Source organism: Oryctolagus cuniculus, chromosome 13 (genome assembly GCF_051225735.1).
Source record: "Oryctolagus cuniculus isolate XC-2025 breed Fujian yellow rabbit chromosome 13, ASM5122573v1, whole genome shotgun sequence".
NCBI lineage: Eukaryota > Metazoa > Chordata > Mammalia > Lagomorpha > Leporidae > Oryctolagus > Oryctolagus cuniculus.
The window spans coordinates 30,011,888-30,035,809 of record NC_142879.1 but is presented as its reverse complement, the minus strand read 5'-3'; the positions used below and the strand labels follow the sequence as shown (position 1 = coordinate 30,035,809).

Here is a 23,922-nt window from a genome sequence, read left to right as displayed (position 1 = left end):
AAGAGTTGTGCATGACATAACTCACAATTATTTAAATGGATTATTATAGTGTTATTCATAAATACCACATATAAGAACATGATATTCCTCTCTTCTGTATAAAGTTCTGATGAAAACTATTAAGAAGAGGGCTTCACACAACACCAATCAAGCAAAAAGTAAATCAAGCAAAAAAAAATTTATCTTAGTCTGTCTTACTGAAAATACTAGACTCAGCATTGTGATGTTCCTTAAATAAGTAAGCCATGTTAAACTGAGTTATTCACAATTTAATTTCTGTCCTTTCATTGTGGGAAAGATTCAGATCCCTCTTTGAGCCAAAAAAAAAAAAAAAAACACCTGTGTTTCTTATTTTATCTTTTGAAAACTGATAAATATGTTTCTGTGAATTTATAAATCACCCATTTGAGTCCATACTGAATCTATACTTTCTTAAATTCTGAATGTATCTCAATATGATACATTTAGAGGAAGATTATAACATATGCATAAATGTTTGATATTCTCATGTCATATTCTTGGTTTTTATCAACCTTCCTGGCAATGGTGACAATGGATAAAGGAGTTGGTTTTAATTAGGATTTTTTGACCTCAGAAATTCAAGGATTGACTCCAATGGATAGCACAGAGTATATGAAACTGTATTATAAGGTAACAAGAAAGTTTACTTTGTCAGTTGTAACAGCTAAATAACCAAAAATAAGTACACAGACAACAAAAACCAACCTGCTAGAATCTTCTTTGAAAGTGAGTGATGCATTGCATTATAACACGGCTAAGAGTCCAGTATAGATTCACAGTCCCTTCAGAAACTTCCCCATGGATTCTAGTCTTTTTTCTTAAATATTTATTTACTTATTTGAAAGGCAGTTACAGAGAGGGAGAAGCAGAGGCAGAGAGAGAAGTCTTCTATCTGCTGGTTCACTGCCCAAAAGACTGCAACGGCCAGGGGCTGGACCAGACTGAAGCCAGAAGCCAGAAGCCAGGAGCTTCTTCCAGGTCTCCCATGTGGGTGCAGGGGCCCAGGCATTTGGACCATCATCCACTGCTTTCCCAGCCATTAGCAGGGAGCTGGATCAGAAGTGGAGCAGCCAGGACTCAAACTGGCACTCATATGGGATGCTGGCGCCCCAGGCATTGGCTTTTCCGGCCACACCACAACGCCAGCTTGAGTGTAGTCATAACAGAGTAGTGTGTTAAACATCTTTTCATTATTTTAACTAAATACCCAAGATGAACTTCTAGCAAAGGAGAGAGCGTATATCAGTTTACAGCGTGAAGGTTCTCCGTTACTCTTGATTCTGGTGGAAGCTGGCAATGACAGAGTTGGTACACAGGAACTATCAAGAAGTGATCCCAGAAGCAGAGACAGGAGTACTGCTGAACTCAGCTTAAATAACCACCTCTCTTGCAAGAACTACACAATGCTTGGTTTCACTCTATTCTATAACATTTCACATCCCGACAACTTAAGCTCTCCTACCAGACCCACCTCTCAGATGCCATTATCAGATCAAACACTCACTATTAATGCATCACCCCTAACATAAGATTTCCGAGTTTAAACTTCTGTTAATGTTGGACTAAGTCTTTGGAAGTTTTCAGCATGGAAAGGCTTTATGTTGAATGTAAGAAGGACATGAGTTTTGTGGACCAAGAATGGAATGTTATAGATTGAACAGAACTGAGGGCCCCAAACTCATGCAGATGTTTCAGTAGGTAGCTGTTGGGTCCATTCCTGTTGCCAGAGGGAAAAGAGCATGGAATAACAAGTGTAGAAGTTTTTTTTTTTTTTCATTAATGAGGCCTAAAAATAGCAAATATTTTTATTATTAACTTTCCACTGACTAGAAATCAGATGTCTGTTGCCAGTAAGGATGATTGGGAGATTTGCCCATGAATCTCTTGCCTATGTGGCTAAGAAGGGATTCTAACTCCACCCAAATGGCTATAGAGTCTATGCTGTTAATGTCTGGAAGTGTCTGTACATGGACAAGCCCTGGATGCTCCCCGACTCAAACTGAATCGATGTTCATTAAATATGATGAGCAGCCCCAATGTAACATAATCATAACGCTGCAAAGGTTTAACGAATGATTGGGGGTGCAGAGAGACAGCATAGAATCTGCCGGTGATTACATACCATACCTGTTTGAGAAAATTAGAAGATGTGCTGTGTATCAGTGCTGGGCTCTAAGGCAATGGTTCTTAAGGTCTATCTTGCTAACTCAGTCTCTCATGAGGCTATCGTGGAGTTCTCAGAGGTTTCACGGCATGTGGTATTGCAACAGATCAAGTGCAGAAACAAATAGGATTCAGTTGCCTTCTATTAAATGAGGAGTTAAAGAGGCCTACAAGAATGTAAAATAGTGTCATTCTTCTCACTAATTTTTTCATTTGGAACATATTTATTTTTCCTAAGTATGTTAATGTATTATGCTTTATTGTTTTATGCAAATTAATAAATATAAAAACTTTATCTTAAATTCTAACAACAAAAATCAGAGCTTTGAGTTATATAAATAAAAGTTATTTGGGGTCCTCAATAATTTGTAAAAGTATAAGGGAACCCTAAAACTAAAATTGAGACCCGCTGATGAAAATCATGGCCATTAGCTAACCTATACTGCGACTATCAGTACCTTCTTCTCTGTTAAAGTAGCTGAAAATAGTATTGGAGGTGATGCAAACACATTGCCTCCCCTATGCTAGAATATGTCAGAGTTTTAAAATAGCCACGTGTCTAATGTTAGTGTCTTTGTTCATCTGTTTTTTTTTTTTTTATTTGCCGGTTGCCATATTCCTTCATTTAATAAATGTGCATTGTGCAGGGACTATATCTGAGATGTTCTTGGTGATACATGACTATGAAAATGGCTAAGATTCTGTTTGGATACTCCAAAAGCACAATGGTTTTGTTATATTGAGATAGAAAAAATGTGAAGGAAAAAGAAAGATAAAGAAGTCAGAGCACCGTTGCCATAAAGTAAAATGCATGGGCTCTAAGAAGGGGAGCAGAGATCACAGTCCATTAGGGCGATGGTTCTCCATCTTCTTCACTTTAAAATCTTTTGAAAGTTATAAACCCTCACTTTGCATAAAAATATACAGAATGACACAGAAATGCGCCTGCAACTTTATACACCCTTGAAGTCCACCCATGAACCCTAGTTTCTGGATCACTTCCTAATTTAACATGATGCTCTGCGTGGTCCAACATTTTTAAAACTGTGCCATTCCTCAACTTCCAAGATGAGCTCTAGAGTTTCCCATGAGGCTGTGCACCTGCACCAACATAATGCTGGGGATCACGGTGGACTGAAGGAATGACACTTTGCTTCAAAAAGGAAAACAATCGAAACATCCGTATTTATTCTTTTGACCTCTCTGCAGGTTCCAGTGAAAATAGATTCCACATGTCCTTTCCCTGTCTCCACTCGGTTGCTCCTGTCACCCCAATGACTGTGACCTTAATGACCTCCCAGACTAGCCATGTGCCCCTCTTTCTCCTCAGCCTAGCAACACATCAAACCTGCTACACAAGTGTTTGGCCTTCAGAACATTGTTCCTAAGCCTGGCCTCTCTCCCTGCCTGGCATTGTGTGCCTGCCACGAGACAAGGCTGGCTCGTAAAACATCTCTTTATGTACTTTATTACTTAAACTCTTTTATTTGCCTGCAGGAGCCCTTTAACAAAATCACATTGAATTGACTTTCTCACACCAAATCAAATCTCCCTGGTCCCAGTTCAGTTGTCTTTGTCAATATGTATTTTATAAATGGAGTGAATTAACAGATGCTGTTGGAACAGAAGTGCTGGGGTAGCGTTTATGTTTTTAGTGCTCTCTCTGGGCAGATGAGTTGTGTAGGAGTGCTGTGCAGGTATCTCGGGATGAAAGTCATGCTTGCCATTCCAGCGGATCTGTATTCTTCACCATTTTCTTGGAATATATTTTAAACCTCTATTACTCATTTTCTTCTTAGTGTTTGCTTATATGGTTTTTATTGTTTATGCCGTTAATCTTGAGTTGGACTTGATTATATCTCTTAAATTAAAAGGTGAAAATTAAAGCCTCTCATTCATTCAAAGAGGACACGGTTTCCTATTAGCTATGGGAAACTGACCATGCTATTCCTTTGGGATAAATTCCCTTATTTCTATTATGAGTTTTGTCCATGCAGCTTTTGGTATGAAACTCGAGGTTGAAATTGCTTCTGAACAAAACACTGAGTCTCCAGGTTGTGGGCTCTGACTTCAGTGGAATGAACGATTACCACCAGTAAAATGGATGTTTTGTAAAATAGACGCAGGGAGCTTGGCAAAGAGGGAAGAAGAACAGAAATCCATGGCGCAAGAGCTACACTGAAAGAATACCTCCTAGGGAGATTTCCATATAATATATATATATATAAATCCATATAACATAATGATATTTTTATAGAAAATGTAACCTATAAGTGCTATACAATATATTGGAAGCACTTGGGGAACATTTCTAGTCTGCCCCTTCATTCTGTTTTGTGGTGGTAGTCACAGAGCCATCTACTGGTAAAGGCAAACCTGGATTTTTTTCTTTCATTCTCTACCCACTAACTTTTCATTTGTCCTAAGAATGAGTAATCACAAACAAATTTTTCCCCTATTTCTTCTAGGCCTAAAATATAAAATTCTCTGTGTTAAAATGTCATCCCCACCATCAGTTCTAGAATTCCACAATGATTTGTCATATTCCATTCTTTTTTTTTATTTTAGTACTCTTTTTCTCTCAAAAGTGTGGTGCATATTTCCTGGTCTTCTTTTAGAAAAAAAAAAAAACAGAGTAAAAGCTTTGTGGATTTAACTATTTAGAAATTCATCAGGTAAATATGTTCATAAATGTTTCCTTCTCGGTTATGGACATTAAAGAAATGTTGGTAACATACTTGAAGTAGTAATAAGGTTGTGAGCATAAAAATTCTTTCCTCCACAATTTTCTCAGTTATATCCAATGCAATGGAAGGCAGTCATTAGATATATATGCCATATGGAAAGGCAATATGTTCTGTTTGATCTGAAAACTTCACGTCCACTAATTCACTGTGTACAGGACCACTTTAACAACACCTGCATCTTATTCAAAGAAGCTCTCTACCTTTGTACAAATTTAATGAAGAGCCTCTGGAAGAATGGACAGTCTGTCAATAATGCGTGACCTATTTTGTTTTTCTTTGGGCATATTTAAAATCGTGCACTCTATGTGTCAAAGTGCAAAAGTCAAGTGCTACATGTGATGAATTAGGTAGGGGTCAAAAGTTATTGCAATGCAGTTTCGGAAGATTGTCTGTCTCTGAATTTGCAGCTCATTCATGCTGAAGTGATGCACTATGGGAATTACTACCAAACTCTGCTCTGCAACATCTGCTCTCCCTAAGTGAGTTAGTGCACGTCAGACATCTTTATGTCAGAATATCGCAGTGATGGATGCAGTCTTCAGAAAATGCTGCATAAAAATCTGGTGTGCCGTTCTGGCCATTAAGTGAAATTACTATTTAAATTAATGGCACTGTCACAGTTTATCTGTGCAAAGAATGAACGCTGATTAGGGTATTAAGTAATTAGCAATTTATCACGCTGGAACAAGGTTGATAATAATTAAAGAAGTAATGGTTTACTAAAGAAACTAGAAAGGGAGTCACTTCTTGTTATGTGGGTGAAATCTTGGCTGAAAATTTCAATTCAGTAAAACAAAGATGAGGCTCTTTGTGAAAGAAGGCATCCTTTCTTTTTCTGGAATAAAAGCAGTTCATTGTCAAAATTTTCATTGACCTGTCAAAAGTCCCTCAGAGCGATCAGATGACTGATTAGGAGTTTTGAATTGGGTCAGTGTTTGCATTTTGATTTTCTACTTAAAGCATGGTACAACCGTGAAATAATTTGAGAGTAGAGGAAGAGAAAATATTCTGTTCCTGAGAGGGCCAGGTTTCAGAGTTTGATTGCTCTTTAAAATGGAAACATGAATTCTTTTAAGAAAATTGCTAGAGAAAAAAATGACAGTAAAGAACCAGAAGGCAGTAGAGAAATGTACAAACATTATAAAATTTGAAGCTGTGGGGTTTTGCTTTTACTCTCTGTGTATGTGTGTGTGCCTGTGTGTGTGTACACATACATTTACCCACCATCATCAGGACTCAGATTATGAGATAGCCCTGAGTACATTTGAGGGAACTCTTCCAGAAAATACTGAAACAACTAAAATAATTAATAAAACAGTTACTTTTGAGACAATTATCTTAAAGAGTTGTCATGTTTAGATAAATACTGCATGTCAAAAATCTGTGATGATCAGTATGTATCATTAATCACAGATAAATTCTTTTTAATTTGTTTTTTTTCTTCTTAATTGAATGATCAAAGAAAAGTTTCTTTGGAGCCACCTATGAATAAACGTCTTCCTTGAGGCTGGTGCCAAACCACACTCTATTTTCAATGATTTTTTTAAAAGGCACTAAAAATTCTTTGGTCTGTTATTAGGAGTGTTTTTTTATAATATAGGTGTTTGTACGGAACCAGATTAAACAATTCAGGACCCCAGGGCACTTTGAATTTGAAGTTCTCTATTTTATCAGTAGAGACTAATAATAAATAAACAAAATTTGAATTAAAATAAATAATTCATCACATTATGCTGCTATATAACTGGATATAAATTCTAATATGATAGCACTGTGACATGGCGTATAGGCACCTTAATTTCTAGCTTAATCTGACTCTAGAGTATTGTTTATTTATTCATGCTTTTATGTCTAAATTTCTGCTGTGTCGCTTCTATGGCAATATCCAAATGATGTGAACACAGGCAACTAAACTGAATTTGATATGGGGAAGAAAAAGAGTCAGTCGGCATTCTCCGGCACATGTGTCTTTCATTGAGATGTGAGCATTCATGATCCTCCCAGCAAGGTCTTTCTGCTGCTGCTTCCAACCTCTCAGCCATATGTACTGATAGGTCTAGAACTGAGCAAAGCTCAAAAGTCACTGGCTGGTTGGTGCGCCTTATCAGGGAACACGCTCAGCTGGTTTTGAATGCCAAATCTGTCTCATGAAGAAAGAATGGTTACCGCCACTGCTGCATCGGTAAAAGGCAAATCTGTATCTCCCAGAAAAAGCTAGGCAAAGCCTTGCAAGGCTTCTACTGTGGGGTTTCCAGTTCTAGAATGGCTCTATCTCCCCATTATCCCTGACCTCTTATCCCAGAGCCCACGCGTGGTGGCGGGGTTGGGGTGGGAGGGGCGGGAGGGGCAGGATCTATTCTCCCTTGTGTGTTGCTCAAGCTTTCTTTCTCTCAAACATTTAACTACCCATCTTCTGCAGTAAGATGCTATCATCACAAAATGGGCAAGCAGGTTTCATGACAGAAACCCAATCTCTTTTTATGGAGCATGGGTTAAGTTTGGCCCAGCTGAATGATTTCCCAACACTTCTTCTTGTGTGTTCTTTTCCTAATTAGCGTCTCGTGCTCTTGCTAAGAAGGACGCTCACTGCACGTTTAAATCACCTTGGTGGGCAAATTCCACCTTAGGTATTGCACCAGTGTGGCAACTGGCCGAGTGTGACATTTTTATTCCACACTTTATAGCAGCCTCAGTTTTCTCCCTTTTTTTTATTTCATATTCATATATAACATTTTATTGTTGCAGGGATGTTCTGTTGTGGGCAGGATTATGTGAATGTGTCAGATACCATATGCTGCTCAGCTTCCAGTGGAGAGTCTAAAGCACATGTTAAAAAGAATGACCCAGTGCCAGCAAAATGCTGTGAGACTGAACTTATTCCAAAGAGCCAGAAATGCTGTAATGGAGTTGGATATAATCCTTTGAAATATGTTTGCTCTGACAAGATTTCAACTGGAATGATGATGAAGGTAATTGATAGAAAACCTCTCGGAGGTGCTGATTTGACAATGGAAAGAGAAATACATTGTTCATAACTATTTTTCTAAAATAGGAATATAAAAACTCCTGTGTGCATTATTCATTTTCACATTACATCCATATTAATACCGAATGAGTTTGCTATGATTGATGTTATTGCAATGAATTCTAAAGGAATTAATAATGATTAGCCGTTCTCGCAGAAGCTTCACCTAACACTTCAGATTAGCACAGGACTGAAAGTCTGTGTGCTGAACGTGCCTGCACAGGTCATCCGGGGTCTCTGCAAGGTGCCATTTTATACCTCCTGGTACTGTGGATGGAGAAGGAGAGCGATTCCTGCTTCTTCCCTTGGGCCCCCTCCAATCACAATCTGCTATTTTCATTCGATAGAGTTCTTAGACCCAGCAAATTCACTTAGCTATGTTTAGAACATATTCCTTCAGACACTGCAAGACGAGCACATGCCCTGTCAACCACAAAAGTAAATAGGCTTATGGATCTATTCACTTATGTTTATATGCTATGATGCTTCTATGCCTTAAACATGACCCAGGACTCCAGAAATCCATTATTTTTTTAGGAAAGGATTATTGACATTTAAAAAACAAACATCTGCTATGTAAAAGTTTGTCGTTGCAAGGTAGCCAATACTGAGCGTCTTGTCTTGACTGTACACAGTGGAAGCATGCTTGCTGAATAAGGAAACTCACAATCTTTGTTGTGTGGATGTCATACACTTTAGGATGTGAACTAACTCTGTTGAAATTGTTAAGCCCACAGCAAGCACTTCATAGCAATAAATAAGATAACACATAAGGTTGATTAAATTATGATGAGGCAGGTAATATTTCTCTGGGCTGAATCAAGTAGTGAATTGCAGTAAAGGTCAATCTATGGATTCTGTTTTGTTTCCTGAAGATCTCTCTCTCTAGAGAGACTTCCATCTTTGCTACTGTCTGGATGGGATCACTGTAGTATTTCTACCTAATTGGTCCAGCAATCTCCAGGGCTATCAACTCAGAGACTTCCTTCAACCCTTTCAGGTGTTGATTCTTCTATATTTTGGACTCCAAGTTTCCCTCCTTATGGAAAACTACCTTCCTAGGAATAGGTGCTTGGAAGGTGGAATTTTTTTGAGAAGCTAATATTTGAAATTATTGTTATTCTACTCTTCCATTAGATCAGTAAGTTGGCTTGATAGGCAATTCATTAAAAGTCATGTTCACTCAAAAAAAAAAAAAAGTCATTCTCAATCAGAGTTTTTAAGACATTTCTGCTTGTTGGCCCCTGTTTCTTTGTAAGTAGCCATGTTATTTTTCCTGTGAAACATTTTAAGATATTTTTCTTATCTTTTCTAAAATGTCATAAAAATATGCCTCTATGTGGATGTTGTTTTTGTTATTGATGTGTTTTTATGAACTTTTTCAGCCTCTTGTCTCATGGTCTTCCATCCTGGGAGGCGTTATTTTATTATTTCATGGCTAATTTGCTCCCTTTTATCTATTTTTACCAATTAGTTGTGTATTAGACTTCCTACAATGAATGACCTTTTCATGTTTTTTTTTTCTTTTTGCTGTACTTCACCTATTCTTCATTTTTTTCAGCTTAATAAAATATTGCCTTCACTTTATCCCTTACCTTTTCTGTTTTTTCATTTCAGCCATCAGATTTGTATTTTAAGGGCTCTTTCTTGTTTGTTGATTGTTAGTTTTTCATAGCATCCTGCTTTGGTTTCATTCATGAAATACCCTGTTTTAGCATCTGATCATGTTGCTCTTTTAACATTGACTTGATTTCTTGAATTGTCTCATTTGGTACTATTTTAGTTTTCTTGTTTTCTCTGCTTTGTTTCTATTTCCTCTGAGTTATTTTTTCTATGTTTTAAAATTTTTTCCTTGGAGGCTGATTGAAAGCTTGATGAACATAAGCTGGCCTGTCCATTACTGGGGAGCACAGTAGGGTAATTATGTGGCCAAATGGCTTTTTGTCAAAGAATTACATTGCTAGTAATCTCTAACCATATTTAAGTTGCACATATGCACATACACCTGCCTATCCAGGTATGATATATGTATGTATTGCAAAGTGATCACCACATTTAAACTATTTAGCATATCTCTATCTCCTCACATGGTTACTATTTTCTCTTTTTCTTTTCTTTCTTTTGTGTTTTTTTATTTCTTTGTGATGTGAATGCTTAAAATTGCCTTCTTTTAAGAGAATTTGCCTTTTAATTTTTCTTTCTTTTTTAAAAAGATTTATTTCTTTATTTTAAAGAGTTACAGAGAGAGTGCAAGAGACAGAGATAGAGACAAAGAGGTCTTTCATCCACTGTTTCTCTCTCCAGATGGCTGCAATGGCCAGTGCTAAGACAGGCCAAAGCCAGGAGCCAGGAGCTTCTTTCAGGTCTCCCACATGAGTGGCAGGACCCAATCACCTGGGCCATCTTCTGCTGCTTTTTCCAGGCCATTAGCAGGGAGCTAATTGGAACTGGAACAGCGGGACATGAATCGGCACCCATAGGGGATGCCGGTGTTGTAGGTGGCGGCTTTGCCTGGTACGCCATTATCCCAGCCCCACATTTTAGATTTTCACATAACGTCCGGTGTGAGTTAGGCAGCCCTCCTACAAGCAGCATCTCAGCCATCTACATCCCTCCTATCGTGATGCCTTACGAACAGCCCTCGGAACACAATGCAAGAGAGAGTAGGTAACTGTGCATTGAAGGAGCGTACCTGAGTCCAGACTCCATCCTTTCTGTACCCCGTGCACGTGGGTGTGTCTGGTCAGGGGGCCTCTCTGGTAGACAGGCTTGAAGATCCCATGCTCCTTGGGAGAAGAGGGGGAAATGGAGGTTGCTAAGCACATGGTGTTGTCTCTGACATATCCATCTACTTCCCAGCTTCCAAAGCTCTTTGTGCTGTCCTATATGTTATTTTCCTTCCTATTTCCTTGCACTCCTCATATTTAACTCATTTTCTTGGGCTTTAAGAGGGTATGGAGACAAATGCAAATGTACTCTTTTCTATTTTTATGTGCAAGTCCCACTATGTTTTTTGAAGCAGCTTTATTTTTATTAACTGGTTGAAAATAATTTATTTTATGCAAGAAAGTTGAACAGAAATCAATTTTTAAGAGCAAAAAGTATTTGAATACATCATGCATAAAATCAAGCAAGGTAGATCTATGTATCATGTGAACATTACCTTATTTATAGTTCCTATAATCTGAGATGACTAAGTATTTAATTTCCCCTTATTAGAGCATATTAGTATTTACTAATGACTATAAAACAATCTAGATACTCATCAGTGAAAAATTTATAAATAGAAATAATTATAGAAATATAGAATTAGGGGCAGGCACCATGGCTCACTAGGTTAATCCTCCACCTGCGGCGCCAGCATCCCATACGGGCACCGGGTTCTAGTCCCAGTTGCTCCTCTTCCAGTCCAGCTCTCTACTGTGGCCTGGGAGGGCAGTGGAGGATGGCCCAAGTGCTTTGGCGCCTGCACCTGTTTGGGAGACCAAGCGGAAGCACCTGTCTCCTGGCTGCGGATTGGCGTAGCTCCGGCCATAGCGGCCATTTAGGGGGTGAACCAACAGAAGCAAGACCTTTCTCTCTGTCTCTCTCTCTCACTGTCTAACTCTATCTGTCAAAAATAAAAAAAATAGAATTGTAGAAATTATAAATGGAAATAATTATAATGATATTTATGAAATATTTAGATTTTCTGAAACCTGGGTGAGCAATATTTCTTATGGATCCAATTTTCCAGTCAGCACAGGGAGTACAACTTTTCAAATGTCACAGCCTTTATTTTATCTAAAATGCCATGGTTTTGGAGAAACCAGCTATGGTACTTAAAAAAGTTTGTGGAAAATTCAATTAAAAGTTTATTTTGATTCAAAACAACATTAAAATCCACACATAGTTGCTTATTCAAAAATATTTATTTACTTATTTGAAAGGCAGAAATACAGAGAAAGAAGGAGAGAGAGAGATCTTCTATCTGTTGGTTCACTTCCAATATGGCCACAATAACCAGAGCTGGGCCAATCTGAAGCCAGGAACCAGGAGCTTTTTGGTCTTTCATGTGGGTGCAGGGACCCAATTACTTGGGCCACCTTCCACTGCTTTCCCAGGCAGATTAGCAGGGAGCTAGATTGGAAGTGGAGCAGCCAGGACATGAACCAGCACTCATCTGGGATGCTAGCACTGCAGGCAGAGGCTTAACCTTCTACATCACAGCACTGGATCCCACACACACAGTTTCCTATAGCATGCATTTTTCATGAACATTTTGAATTACCTGGTATGTTGTCAGAGTAACAGTATGTAATAGTAACTGCTGTTGTTGTTTGTGGTATATGCTAAATTTCAAGTATTTATGTGTTTTGTCACAAAGCATTTATTTCACACTTGATTCAATAGCAACCTTCATTGTAAATTTAATTTCTGTTTTTCCCACTGAAGAAGCTGAGGCTTAGGAGCATAAGTGACTTGCTCAAGTTCACAGAGCTAGGAAGTTGAAAACTAGGATTTCAATTCCAATTGATGTCATTTCAAAGTAGCTGCTCTTTCTAGTATTCAAACTGCCTTCGTGTCTTTGTACAAATTTTTGAGGTATACCTTTATTAGCAACTACTTGAAAAACAAATTTATTTGAAAGAATTAAGATCTCCCCTGTGTATGTCTAAATGGAACTTTGAAGTCCTCTTCTCTTTCCCCTTCCCCCTTCCACCTGACTTAGGAAACCGTGGAGTGCAGGGCTCTCTGCCCAGCGTCTGTGCAAGCCACAGCACATTGTGGCAGATGTGACTTCAACCTGACCAGGCACATTTGCACCGTGGTACGAGGTTCTCACAACTCCACAGGGAAGCTGTCACATGAAGAAACGTGTTCGTCTGCTGAGGAGACTGTGCACACGGCTAGTGTGAACACCTACTCCATCACAGGTAACAAACAGAAAGTGAGTCATCTGCTCTGCCTACGAGGCGAATGAGAGTTGCTGAAGCAAGTTTATTTTACTCTGACATCATCCCTCCTTAGTCGAATATCATAAATTCCATCATACTTGTGGGCCAGCTGGTTACAAGGTAATTACTTTCTTAGTTTTACATTTTTATTTATTTGAAAGACCAGACAACAGCGGTCAGGGAAGAAAGCAGGGAGAAGGGGGTGGTATTGCGGCATAGCCACCACTTGTGACACCTGCATCCTGCATCAGAGCGCCAGTTGGAGCCCATGCTGCTCTGCTGCTCATCCATCTCCCTGCTAATGCACCTGGGAAAGCAGCAGATGACGGCCTAAGTACTTGGGTCCCTGTTACCCATGTGGGAGACCCAGATGGAGTTCCCAGTTCCTAGCATGAGCCTGATCCAACCCTGGCCATTGTAGCCATTTGGGGAGTGAACCAGCAGATTGAAAATTTCTCTCTGTCTTCCTCTATGTGACTGTGTCTCCCTCTCTCTGCCACTCTGCCTTTCAAATAAGTAAATAAATATATTTTAAAAGATTTATTTAGTTATTTGAAAGAATGAAAGAGAGAGAGGGAAAGAGATCTTCATCTGATACTTCACTCCCCAGGTGATCGCTAGTGCTGGATCTGGCCAAACCCAGGAGCCAGGAGCTTCATCCGGTCTCCCACGTGGACGGCAGAAGCCCAAACATTAGAGCCTTTTTCCACGGCCTTTTCAGGCCATTAGCAGAGAGCTGGATCAGAAGTGGGATAGCCAGGACAGGAACTGGTGCCCATATGGGATGCCAGCCTCATAGGCAGTGGTTTTACATGCTATGCCACAAAACTGATCCCCAAAACGTAAGTATTTAAGACAGAACCTTCCATCACCTAATTCACTCCCCTAAACACCCACAACCACCAGTACTGGTACAGGCTGAAACCAGAAGCCAGAACCAGGAACTCCATCTGGGTCTCCCACATGGGAATCAGGGACCCAAGTACTTGAACCATCAATTGCTGTCTTCCAGGGTGCATATTAATAAGAAGCAGGTTGGGACTAGAACCAGGCACCCTGATAGGGAACACAGACATCTGAAGCAGTGACTTAACCCACTGTGCCAAAGGTTCTGTCCCCAAAGTCTGTTTAAAAATAGATGCATACTATTTTAAAGAAATCTCTAGAGAGTAAAGAACATAGGTTATATGTTTTTTTCTGATATATCTAGTGAATTAATAATGAATTTAATTTTCTTTCTCCTAAGTTTGAAGGCAACTTTAAATGAATGCAATGGATGAACATTGCTATACATGCAGGCAGGCAGAAGGAAGGGTGGAACTCGTATGGTCGCTAACAAAATCTATCAGCCTCATCCTAAGGAGGAGGTAAATCCAGATGTGATATTTCCCCAAGAAGAACATTTATCTTAAGAACAATGGCTTTGGGGCTGGCACTGTGGCATAGAAGGCTAAGCCTTTGCCTGTGGCACTGGGATCCCATGTGGGCACTGGTTCATGTACCAGATGCTCCTCTTCCCATCCAGCTCTCTGCTGTGGCCTAGGAAAGCAGTAGAAGATGGCCCAAGAGCTTGGGACCCTGTACCCATGTGGGAGACCCAGAAGAAGCTCATGGTTCCTGGCTTCTAATTGAACCAGCAGATGGAACACCTTTCTCTGTCTCTTGCTTTCTCTGTCTGTAACTCTACCTCTCAAATAAGTAAGTAAAATCTTATTAAAAAAAAATAACCTTCACAGTTATTCAAAGCATCAAATTCTAAGCACTCTTGCCCTACTGAATATATGCAGAATGCTGGTTCTTAGCTCTGAGCTCAGAAACTCTGCCAAGTTTAAGTACGTCTATCTACTTAAATCCGTACAGAATGTGTTTCTGGTGGTGGTGGTGGTGTGTGTGTGTGTGTGTGTGTGTGTGTCATTTATAATCTAGTCACAAAGAATACATCTAAGTGACATATTCTGGACAGGCTAAGGCTCCAAACTTTTCTCAAGCTGTCCCTCCCACCTGGGATGTCGTTTAGCATTGTGCTCAAGCTGAAGGTCCAGGTTCTCCTTGTTTCTCATGTCAGACGCCCACTCGCCTCTGGGCTTCTGTGGTACATTACACAATTCGCCACTTCTGCCAAGTGTGCTGTGCTTGGGACACTTGTCTCATCGCCCCTGTCAAGTGGAAATATCCCCATGAATGAGTTCTCTTTGTGTACCATCCCTTCATTATTTGGATTTAACTCACTGTATACAAGCAAGAAATGTATTTATTGCAATGAATTTAACTAGGAAGGTGTCAGGATAAAGGACAATTTTCTGAGTTTTCAATCTTTCCTGCTTTACAGATGTAATCCATGGACTGTCAGCTTCAAATTATTGGGTTTCCATCTACAGATTTCTCTATTTTTATTTGTTCCTTGTAATCAAGGTCAAGATTTTGAAGTACTTTCAAGACATACTTGCAGTAACCCTCTCCAGAAATGAAGAGATGTTTCTACCCTCTGATGTAAAATTATGAGAGCCTTTAGGTCCATATTTCAGATCACTTTGCCTACTAGAAGTTACTATGAATAAAATCTTTAAAATCCCATATCAGAGTACAGATCTGAGTCCTGGGTCCTCCACTCAGCTTCTTGCTAATGTGCCTGAAAGGCAGAGTACAATAGTCCAAGTGCTTGGGTTCTAACCACACATGTGGAAGGCCTATATGTACCTGTATGGTTCCTGGCTTCAGCCTGGCCCAGCTCCAGCTGTTGTAGTCATTTAAGGAGTAAACCAGTGGAGGGAAGATATCTCTCATATTCCCTCTCTCTCTCTCCTCTCTCTCTCTCTCTGTCTCTCCCTCCTTCCCTCCCTCCCCCTCCCTCCCCCCTCCCCCTCCCTCCTCCCTCCCTCTCTTAGTTTAGCTCTCTGTGTTTGTGTGTGACTCTTCTTTTCCAATAATAAATTTAAAAACTCCTTTAAAAACCGGTGCAGTCACTGTTCACATCTCTTCCATGTTCCCTAGAATGTTGACATCTGGATGAAGTGACCACATCATGTTGCAAAAAAAACTGAGAACTATAGTTTTTAATCAGGAGGTCTGTAATCAGGAATAAAGGGAAGTCTGGAGACCCCCGGATCATCATCTCAGGCAAAAAATGGCAGATAGCCTCTTAACCTATGAAAATGGAGGCAGAAATAATCCTCTGTATTTGTAAAGTGACTCATGGTTTATGAGGTTCTGCTACATAATTTTTGCATTTTATTTTCTTCCTAATTCTATACAATAGTGCAGTGTGATGTAAGAAGATGCATGTAGAAAGAATCTAGCTCAGATAACTCTACTGGATAGGCTGAGAACTCCACACCTAACGTAGATAGAGCAATAGCCAGACAGCCAAGGAGAGGAAACTGCGCGTCTAATCCTTGGTGTGATAGCCAGAAACCACTACACAAAAATAAACAAATACAGAAATACTACAAACCCAACAAAATAAATTAGGAAATTAAATTAATAAGAAATATAAATAAAAATAAAAACTTTCTGGTAATCTTTTGGAGGAAATTTGTAGCATTCATTCTTCTTACATTATCAAAGCCTAAAATGGATCTAAGACTTTGGGGCCATAGTTGAATCTCATGAATTAGTATCTAATAAAATATTTGCCAATCTGAAAAAGTCAGCAGGTTTGGTTTTGTTGTTTTAATTAGGTTAGTTGTTTTGGTTTTGGTAGAAAAGAGAAAGAAATAGCTAGTTAGTGGAACATGAATGCATTTTTATTCACTAATATGAAATCATGATAAGATAATTTCTAAATCCTGCTTCTTATAACAATTACATTAAAATTCATGTGATACCTTAATTAAGTAATATTAACAAAATAATGGAAAGTAACACTTGATAAAATTTATAATAATAAAACAATAAAAGAATGTTGGAAATCCTATCAGAAAGAAAGGGAACATGAGCTTGTTAAAGCATTGACATCTAATTACACGTCTAATTGTTTTATTTTCCAAGTATTTCTTTAATGTATCTATATTTCTCTGTTTTTTAAAATTTTTTTCTTTCTTTTTTTTTTTTTTTTTTTTTTTTTTTTTTTTTTTGGACAGGCAGAGTGGACAGTGAGAGAGAGAGACAGAGAGAAAGGTCTTCCTTTTCCGTTGGTTCACCCCACAATGGCTGCTGCAGCCGGTGCGCTGCGGCCGGCGGACCGCACTGATCTGAAGCCAGGAGCCAGGTGCTTCTCCTGGTCTCCCATGGGGTGCAGGGCCCAAGGATTTGGGCCATCCTCCACTGCCTTCCCAGGCTACAGCAGAGAGCTGGACTGGAAGAGGGGCAACCAGTATATTTCAGCTCTCTGCTGTGGCCCGGGAAGGCAGTGGAGGATGGCCCAAGTGCTTGGGCCCCTGCACCCACATTGGAGACCAGGAGGCAGCACCTGGCTCCTGGCTTCGGATCGGTGCAGCGCCAGCCGTGGCGGCCATTTGGGGAGTAAACCAATGGAAAAGGAAGACCTTTCCCTCTGTCTCTCTCTCTCACTGTCTATAACTCTACCTGTCAAATAAAAAAAAAGTTTAAAGGTCTCGAAATTCCTTCTTAATATGATGGTAAAAAAATTAAAGTAACAAAAACTTGACTACCTGCTGTCTGTCTCCCCAGATGTGAACCTGGAGCCCTACACAGTATATGAGTATAGGATTTCTGCTTGGAACAGCTATGGGCGAGGATACAGCAAAGCTGTTAGAGCCCGCACACCAGAAGATGTGCCTCAAGGAGTGAGTCCTCCCCGATGGACTAAAATGGGCAACCCTGAAGATACAATTGTCTTAAACTGGAGGAGACCTATACAACCAAATGGTATTAAGCTACTGGAAACATAGAAACATATAGTCTTAAAAATCCATAAAAGAATTGAAATGAGTATATTCTGCATTCAACTGGCATACATCCAACCACTAGAAAATATGGATGATTGAGGGAACTCAGCTATGTGCCAACCAGTCACACACTTCGTGGTGTCACCCTGATATATTTTTAGCCTAAATAAATTTTTTTTAAAAAATGGACTGAATCTGAGCTTGCATGTGAACTGCTTTCAGATAAACCAAGCATGTTCACAGAAGGCAAAATAGTTTGAATATTGAAAGTAAATCTGGCCATGAAAAGAAATAAACATAAATGACTCTGATAATGTATGTCAAGGGTCTGTCTCTGCCATAATAGAATAATTAAGAACTGCTTGAGCAAAACCATCTAATAGCAAATTAAAATTAAATAATGCTGCAGTATGCCATTCCATCAGAACACAAAGACATGTAAGTGGTTTGCAAACAGTTAATAGTTAGATAAGACACTGAAATACAGCATTTCTCTGCTTACTTAGGTGCTATTATTTACTACATTCTTCTCCGAAATGGGATCGAATGCTTTCGGGGAACATCACTGAGCTTCTCTGATACACAGGGAATTCAGCCCTTTCGGGAATATTCATACCAACTGAAAGCTTGCACAGTTGCTGGCTGTGCCACCAGTAACCAGGTAAGGGGAGTTTGCCTCAACCTTAGAAAGAGTCCAGTGTGAAGACTACTTGAGCATTCAGCTTGCAAGTGATTTTTCTAATAGCAGAAAACAATGTGCCCCTTCAGTAGAGGTAAGGAGGGTGTTCATGTGTTCCCTTCATTGGATGTTAATATTTAGGCTTGACAGGAGAGCTCACCATAAGGGAAATATATTAATAAAAAACAAATAAGATCTTGAACCAAGATAATGTTTTCTTCCATATTCTTCCCCCACCCAACTATGCTTTTAGCGTAATTGCCTTGTTTGGATCTCATTTGTCCCCACCCTAACACACGCTGAGGTTTGGTCCCCAATTTAGAGGTGATTGGGCCACTAAGAGGCATGTTATTCATAGGGATTGGCCTCACAAACCTGAGCAAACCAGTTGTCTCAGAGGGCTGGATTAGTTACTACAAGAGAGAGTTCCAATGAAGTGAGGCTGCCCTAGTGTTTTGTGTCTTTCACATGCAATGCCCTCCCCATTTCTGTCAGGAGTTGAAGTGGCTTGCAGCTCTGACCACTTGCAGCAGCCTGATCTTGACTTCCCAGCTTCTAGAACCGTGAGCCAAAGCAAATCTCTTTTCTTTATAAATTACCTAGTCTCAGGTGTTTTGTCATAGCATCAAAGAAAGAACTAAGCCAGTAATCTTTTATAAATCCATAAAAATTCCCAAACCATCCTTCAACTGAAAGGGGTTTGTTTTTAAACACCATTTCAACAAAAATCGCCTGCTGTTTGAAACACAGGGCAAAAGAGCCTGGAATAGAAAATCAATGATTCCAAGGCCTCTGAAAAGCTTTGGTAGGAAATAATGAAGACCTGAAGTCCAGCTCTAGGAATCAGAATGGAGAATATCACAAAGGAGCAATAGATATCAGGGGACAAAATCTAGAATAAAAGGGAAGACTTGGGAATTTTTTAAAAAGATATAAGTATGAGGAATTTGTGGATAGTGGTGCCTCTCTGTGAGCAAATAAAAAAGAGGAAAATATGAAAAGAATAATATTAGGTGGCAGGTGTTCGACTTAGCAATTAAGATGCCACTTGGGATACCCACAGCCCGTATCAGAATACGTGGTTCCAGTCCCAGATCTGCTCCCAGTTCCAGCTTCCTGCTAATATGAGGTAACGAGTGCTGGCTGTAGTAGTTAGGTTCCTTCCCCCCATGGAGGAGACCCAAACTGAGTTTCCAGCTCCTGATTTGTCCTAGCTCAGTCCCAGCTATTACAAGCATTTGTGCCAATGAATGAAAGTTTGTTCTCCCTCCCTCCCTCCCTCCCTCCCTCCCTCCCTCCCTCCCTGTTTCTCTCTCTCTCTCTCAAATAAAATTTTATAAAAGAACAAAATTGTATTTTTTAAATCTTAAAAAATATTTAAAGAGGGCTGCTAACAGAGTGTTGGAAGCAAATATTTATTTGGTACATTAACTGAAAATATGTCATCAGAAACTGGGTTAAAAAGGATCTGGAGTTGACAATAAGATCCGGATGAACATTTGAAGCAATGAAGGTAAATATGTTCATCAAAAGAGAGTAGAGAGCAAGACAAAAACTTAATACTGTGGATGACAAGTGTTGGGGAATGCTCAGAAATGAAGAATAAAGAAGAACCCAACAGGGAGACTGGGAAGAAACAAGCAGACAATTAAAGAGGGAAATAAAGAAAAACCATCTCATTGAAGCCTACAGCATCAGAAATAGTCCTGGAAAAGCACTCAGAAAGAACAGCTCTGATTCTGTTATGTGGCTGAAACTTTGGGAGAGCAGCATCTTCAAGAACCATCCAGATAAAACGTGATCATTGAAAGTGATCAGCCACAGAACATGTGTGCAACTTTTTGTTTAACACACTCCCAGAAACATCTCTGAGCTGGCCACCGTTTAGACAGATGGCAGCCAACTGGGCCAATCAAAAGTTATGTTCTGAATGGTCCTATAACAGTTCCGTGCCTTTCACATTGACAGCTCATGCTCAGCAAATACCAAAATAATTGGTTAAAAAGTAAAATCAGGGTTATTTTTATAAAAAAAAATTCAGCCAGTTTTTACCCAAAAGTCATAGTTTGATAATATCGACTAAATAATGGATTGCTTTATCATTGTTTTCTTCTCACTTGATTCTTTTTCTAGAACACTGGCAGACAATATAAAGTCATCCCAAGTATCACAGGAGGAGTACAGAAAAGTCTGCCCATTTATACTATTCAAAGCACATTATATGCAAGCTAGTTCAGATGTGGATTTTGCTCCATATTTACTGGCGCTTAAAATGTACAAAATCAGGCTGTTAAAATGCAAAGACACTGATGGGCCATATGGAAGAGAGTTAGCAAGAGTTCTCTAGTAAGACAGTCTGCCAGCCAGATTTTACTTGTTTAAACTGAGGGCTGCACTCTGCCGTCAAAATTGTTGTTGAACCTGTTGTGATAAATGGTAGTCTGAGACTTATGTAATATATTCAAGGTCAGATTTCATTGTTTAAATAGAATGGGAGGGAAAGAATAAAAAAGGGGACTGCTTCTCAAAGCCCCAGCTAATGATATGCCAGGCCAGACAACAACATTTTAAAACAAAAGTGACATTCTCATTGATCAGGATACCTGGCGTACTATTATAAAAAATTGCTGTTTAATTCCTGTGTTCTCAGGTGGTTGCAGCCACTACCCAAGGAGTTCCAGAGAGCATCCTGCCACCCAGAATCACAGCACCAAGTGCAGAGGCTTTGCATCTGAGCTGGAGTGTCCCTGAGAAACCAAACGGCGTCATTAAAGAGTACCAGCTCAGGCAGGTTGGGGAAGGTCTCATCTACACTGACACCGCTGACAGGAGGCAACATACGGTCACAGGTGAAAAAAAGGAAAACCTACCGGAGGAGTCTGTCACTGCGGTTAGGGGGGCAGAGCATCCCAGGGGTGTGTGTTTGATATATGAGGTCACTTCCAAAGGACGTGTTCTCTTGACATATGGTCAGGTCCCACTTATCCATGCTAATAGAAGAGCCCACACTGGCAGCAATAAGCCACAACAGCAGATAACTTCAGAAATAATTTATATTTGGCTTTCATATGCATTATGTGTGGGGTTTTTGCATCAGTATTAACTTTTTTTTTCCCAAATGAACAGTAAGATGCATTTTCATTCCCTGAGGATATACTCATAGATAATGGCACTAGGATAGCCAAGAATGTACAGGAAGGCAGGGAAAATCAGCCAGCAGCTAACATTTGTCTTCTAATTCAGTAATTAATACAAAGACCTAGTTGACGGTTGACTGCCTGTGAACACTTTGTTGTTGTTATTAATAATAATTAATAGTAATTGTGTTATTTATATTATTTACCATAGCATTATTAGTTTTAAGAGTAGTGCAGTATAATAGTAGAATGTTCGGTAATTACTAGTGTGATTCCCTTCATAATTGATATGGTTTAATTCTGAAGAGGTTGCACTTTCTGACGCATGCAGATAGAGTGGCTTCCCTACACCACCATCCCATCACCTCGCTTTATTCTTGTCATAGACTTCTCACTGCCTGAACACCTTGGGGTTTGCTTTTTGTGTTTTGATACCCACAACAAACCACTCTCAAATGTAGATGCCAAGAGAACAGGGACTTTTCTACTTTGTTCAATGCTGTACTTCTAGCTCCTAGCATAGCACTTAACTCATCAAGAGACATTAAGTAAAAATTGGGGGCATAAATGCATTTAATATGTGATTCTCGTAACAAATCTATGGGGCTGCAAGAATTACCTGTTTTACAGAAATGAGTACTTTAAGAGTTTCAACAATTTAGTTCATTATTGGGAGTCTACTGACTATCACAAATAGTTGTCTAAACTTACATTCTGAGATTAGGGCAGGATTTCACAAACTTTCACTGTCTCCTTATTGTCAAGCCACGTCCTTCCAAGACCTCCTCAAGTGAATGAGCTTCTTCTGTTAGATCTCAAACATTGCAAGGACATTGATAACACAGCGAACAAGACACACACAGATATGCAGAAAGACCTGGGAAAATATGCCCAATTTTTCCAGGCAATCAAGATTACTCTATACACATAGGAAAAATAAGCTACTCCTCTTTTACTTGTAAACTGCACACTTTCATGCCACACAGTCAGCAGGCATTGACAGAACCTCCAGTGTTTTTCCAAAAGAGCTGTAAGCTTACAGAAGGTGCTTAATGTCTATGAGTATTGTGGACTAGCACATTGCAGTCCCCATCTGGAGAGCCTGAACTAAATCAATAGTAACAGGGCTGGGGAAAGCCCTCATCAATTCAAATGGTCAAATGAGTTCCTTCTGTATGATTTCACTTGAAGTGAAAACCATCCCAAGTGATTGAAACAATGTTATTTCACATAATAAAACCATCCCTTTGTACAGTGCTTGACCATTTTAAAGAACCATTGCACTGTGACTTATTGGATTCTCATCATATTGCTGTAAGTGTGGGATGTTTTTACAACCACCTTGGAACATGAGGAAGAAAACTGACCTACTCCAGGTGTCCAAAGCTTTCAGAAATCAGAATACTGTTTCACTCCAAAAAGGAATGTTCCTGCTTCCTGTGTTCAGGATAGCACGTTAAAGACTGCAAAATAAGGTCTCTGCTCTAAAGATGCTCTCAGCAATAGAGAAGACTGAGAAGCAAAGAAATTATGACAACAGAAGCCTAGACAGGATACAGTGGAATCTTTTGAAATCAAAAGAGTAATTTGAAATAGACAATGGGATGCTAATTACAGAGTTTTAAAAGCCAAGCTAAGGGTGCACTAAGACTTTGTAGCAGTAAACCCTTCCTAATAAATTGAGATACAAACCAAAGAAATGTGTCCTCTTATAGTACTTATCTATTTTACCAGCATTTGCTTTGAATTGTGTTGGCCAGCTATCTTGGTTTACATCTTTTTAGAAACCAACATTCACATGCCACCAAATCAAATTCAGTTGTAAGGTGCAAACTAATAGGATTTGTGACCTCATTAATTATAAAGTAATTAATTGCAACGATTTTTAAAATACCTTTATTGTACCAGTTTTTTCTTTAATTTTCATTTTAAATCATTATTTCCAAGTCAGAGAGGATTTCGTATATACACCTTGATACTAGGAATCCTCATTTTTTAGAATAGATATTTTAAAGTTTTCCCACATAATTATAATATTTACAAAATCATAAAGTAGGAAAAGCCTTTAGAAGCCATTTGGTCATCTCTCCGTTCCATTTTTAAAAGATATCGCAAATATTTCACTAGGGTGATAGAGAACTAAAGAGGAAGTGTTTTGTTGAATGAGGAAATCCGTATCAACTACAGAGCCTTCTAAATGCAGTTTCTGTGGAGCAGGAATGGTGTTAGGCATTAGATAATCTAAAACCCAAGATCTATATAGTATTATGCAGTTTATCTGCCAGGGAAAATTTGGTTCCATGGTTAGCTGACTGACCAAATGCAGTATGGAAGTATTTTATGACATGAGTGAATGTTCTATTGAG

General features: G+C 39.3%; 1 protein-coding gene across 1 annotated transcript in view; it reads left to right on the top strand.

Moving 5' to 3' along the window:
* The window catches only part of USH2A (usherin), an 870,853-nt gene that overhangs the window by 683,361 nt on the left and 163,570 nt on the right, over positions 1-23,922 (top strand). The window contains exons 52-56 of the mRNA XM_089312189.1: positions 7,677-7,900; positions 12,668-12,872; positions 17,523-17,720; positions 18,247-18,401; positions 21,070-21,268. Of these exons, the coding sequence (XP_089168315.1) occupies positions 7,677-7,900; positions 12,668-12,872; positions 17,523-17,720; positions 18,247-18,401; positions 21,070-21,268 (981 nt within the window). The remainder of the gene's footprint in view (positions 1-7,676; positions 7,901-12,667; positions 12,873-17,522; positions 17,721-18,246; positions 18,402-21,069; positions 21,269-23,922) is intronic.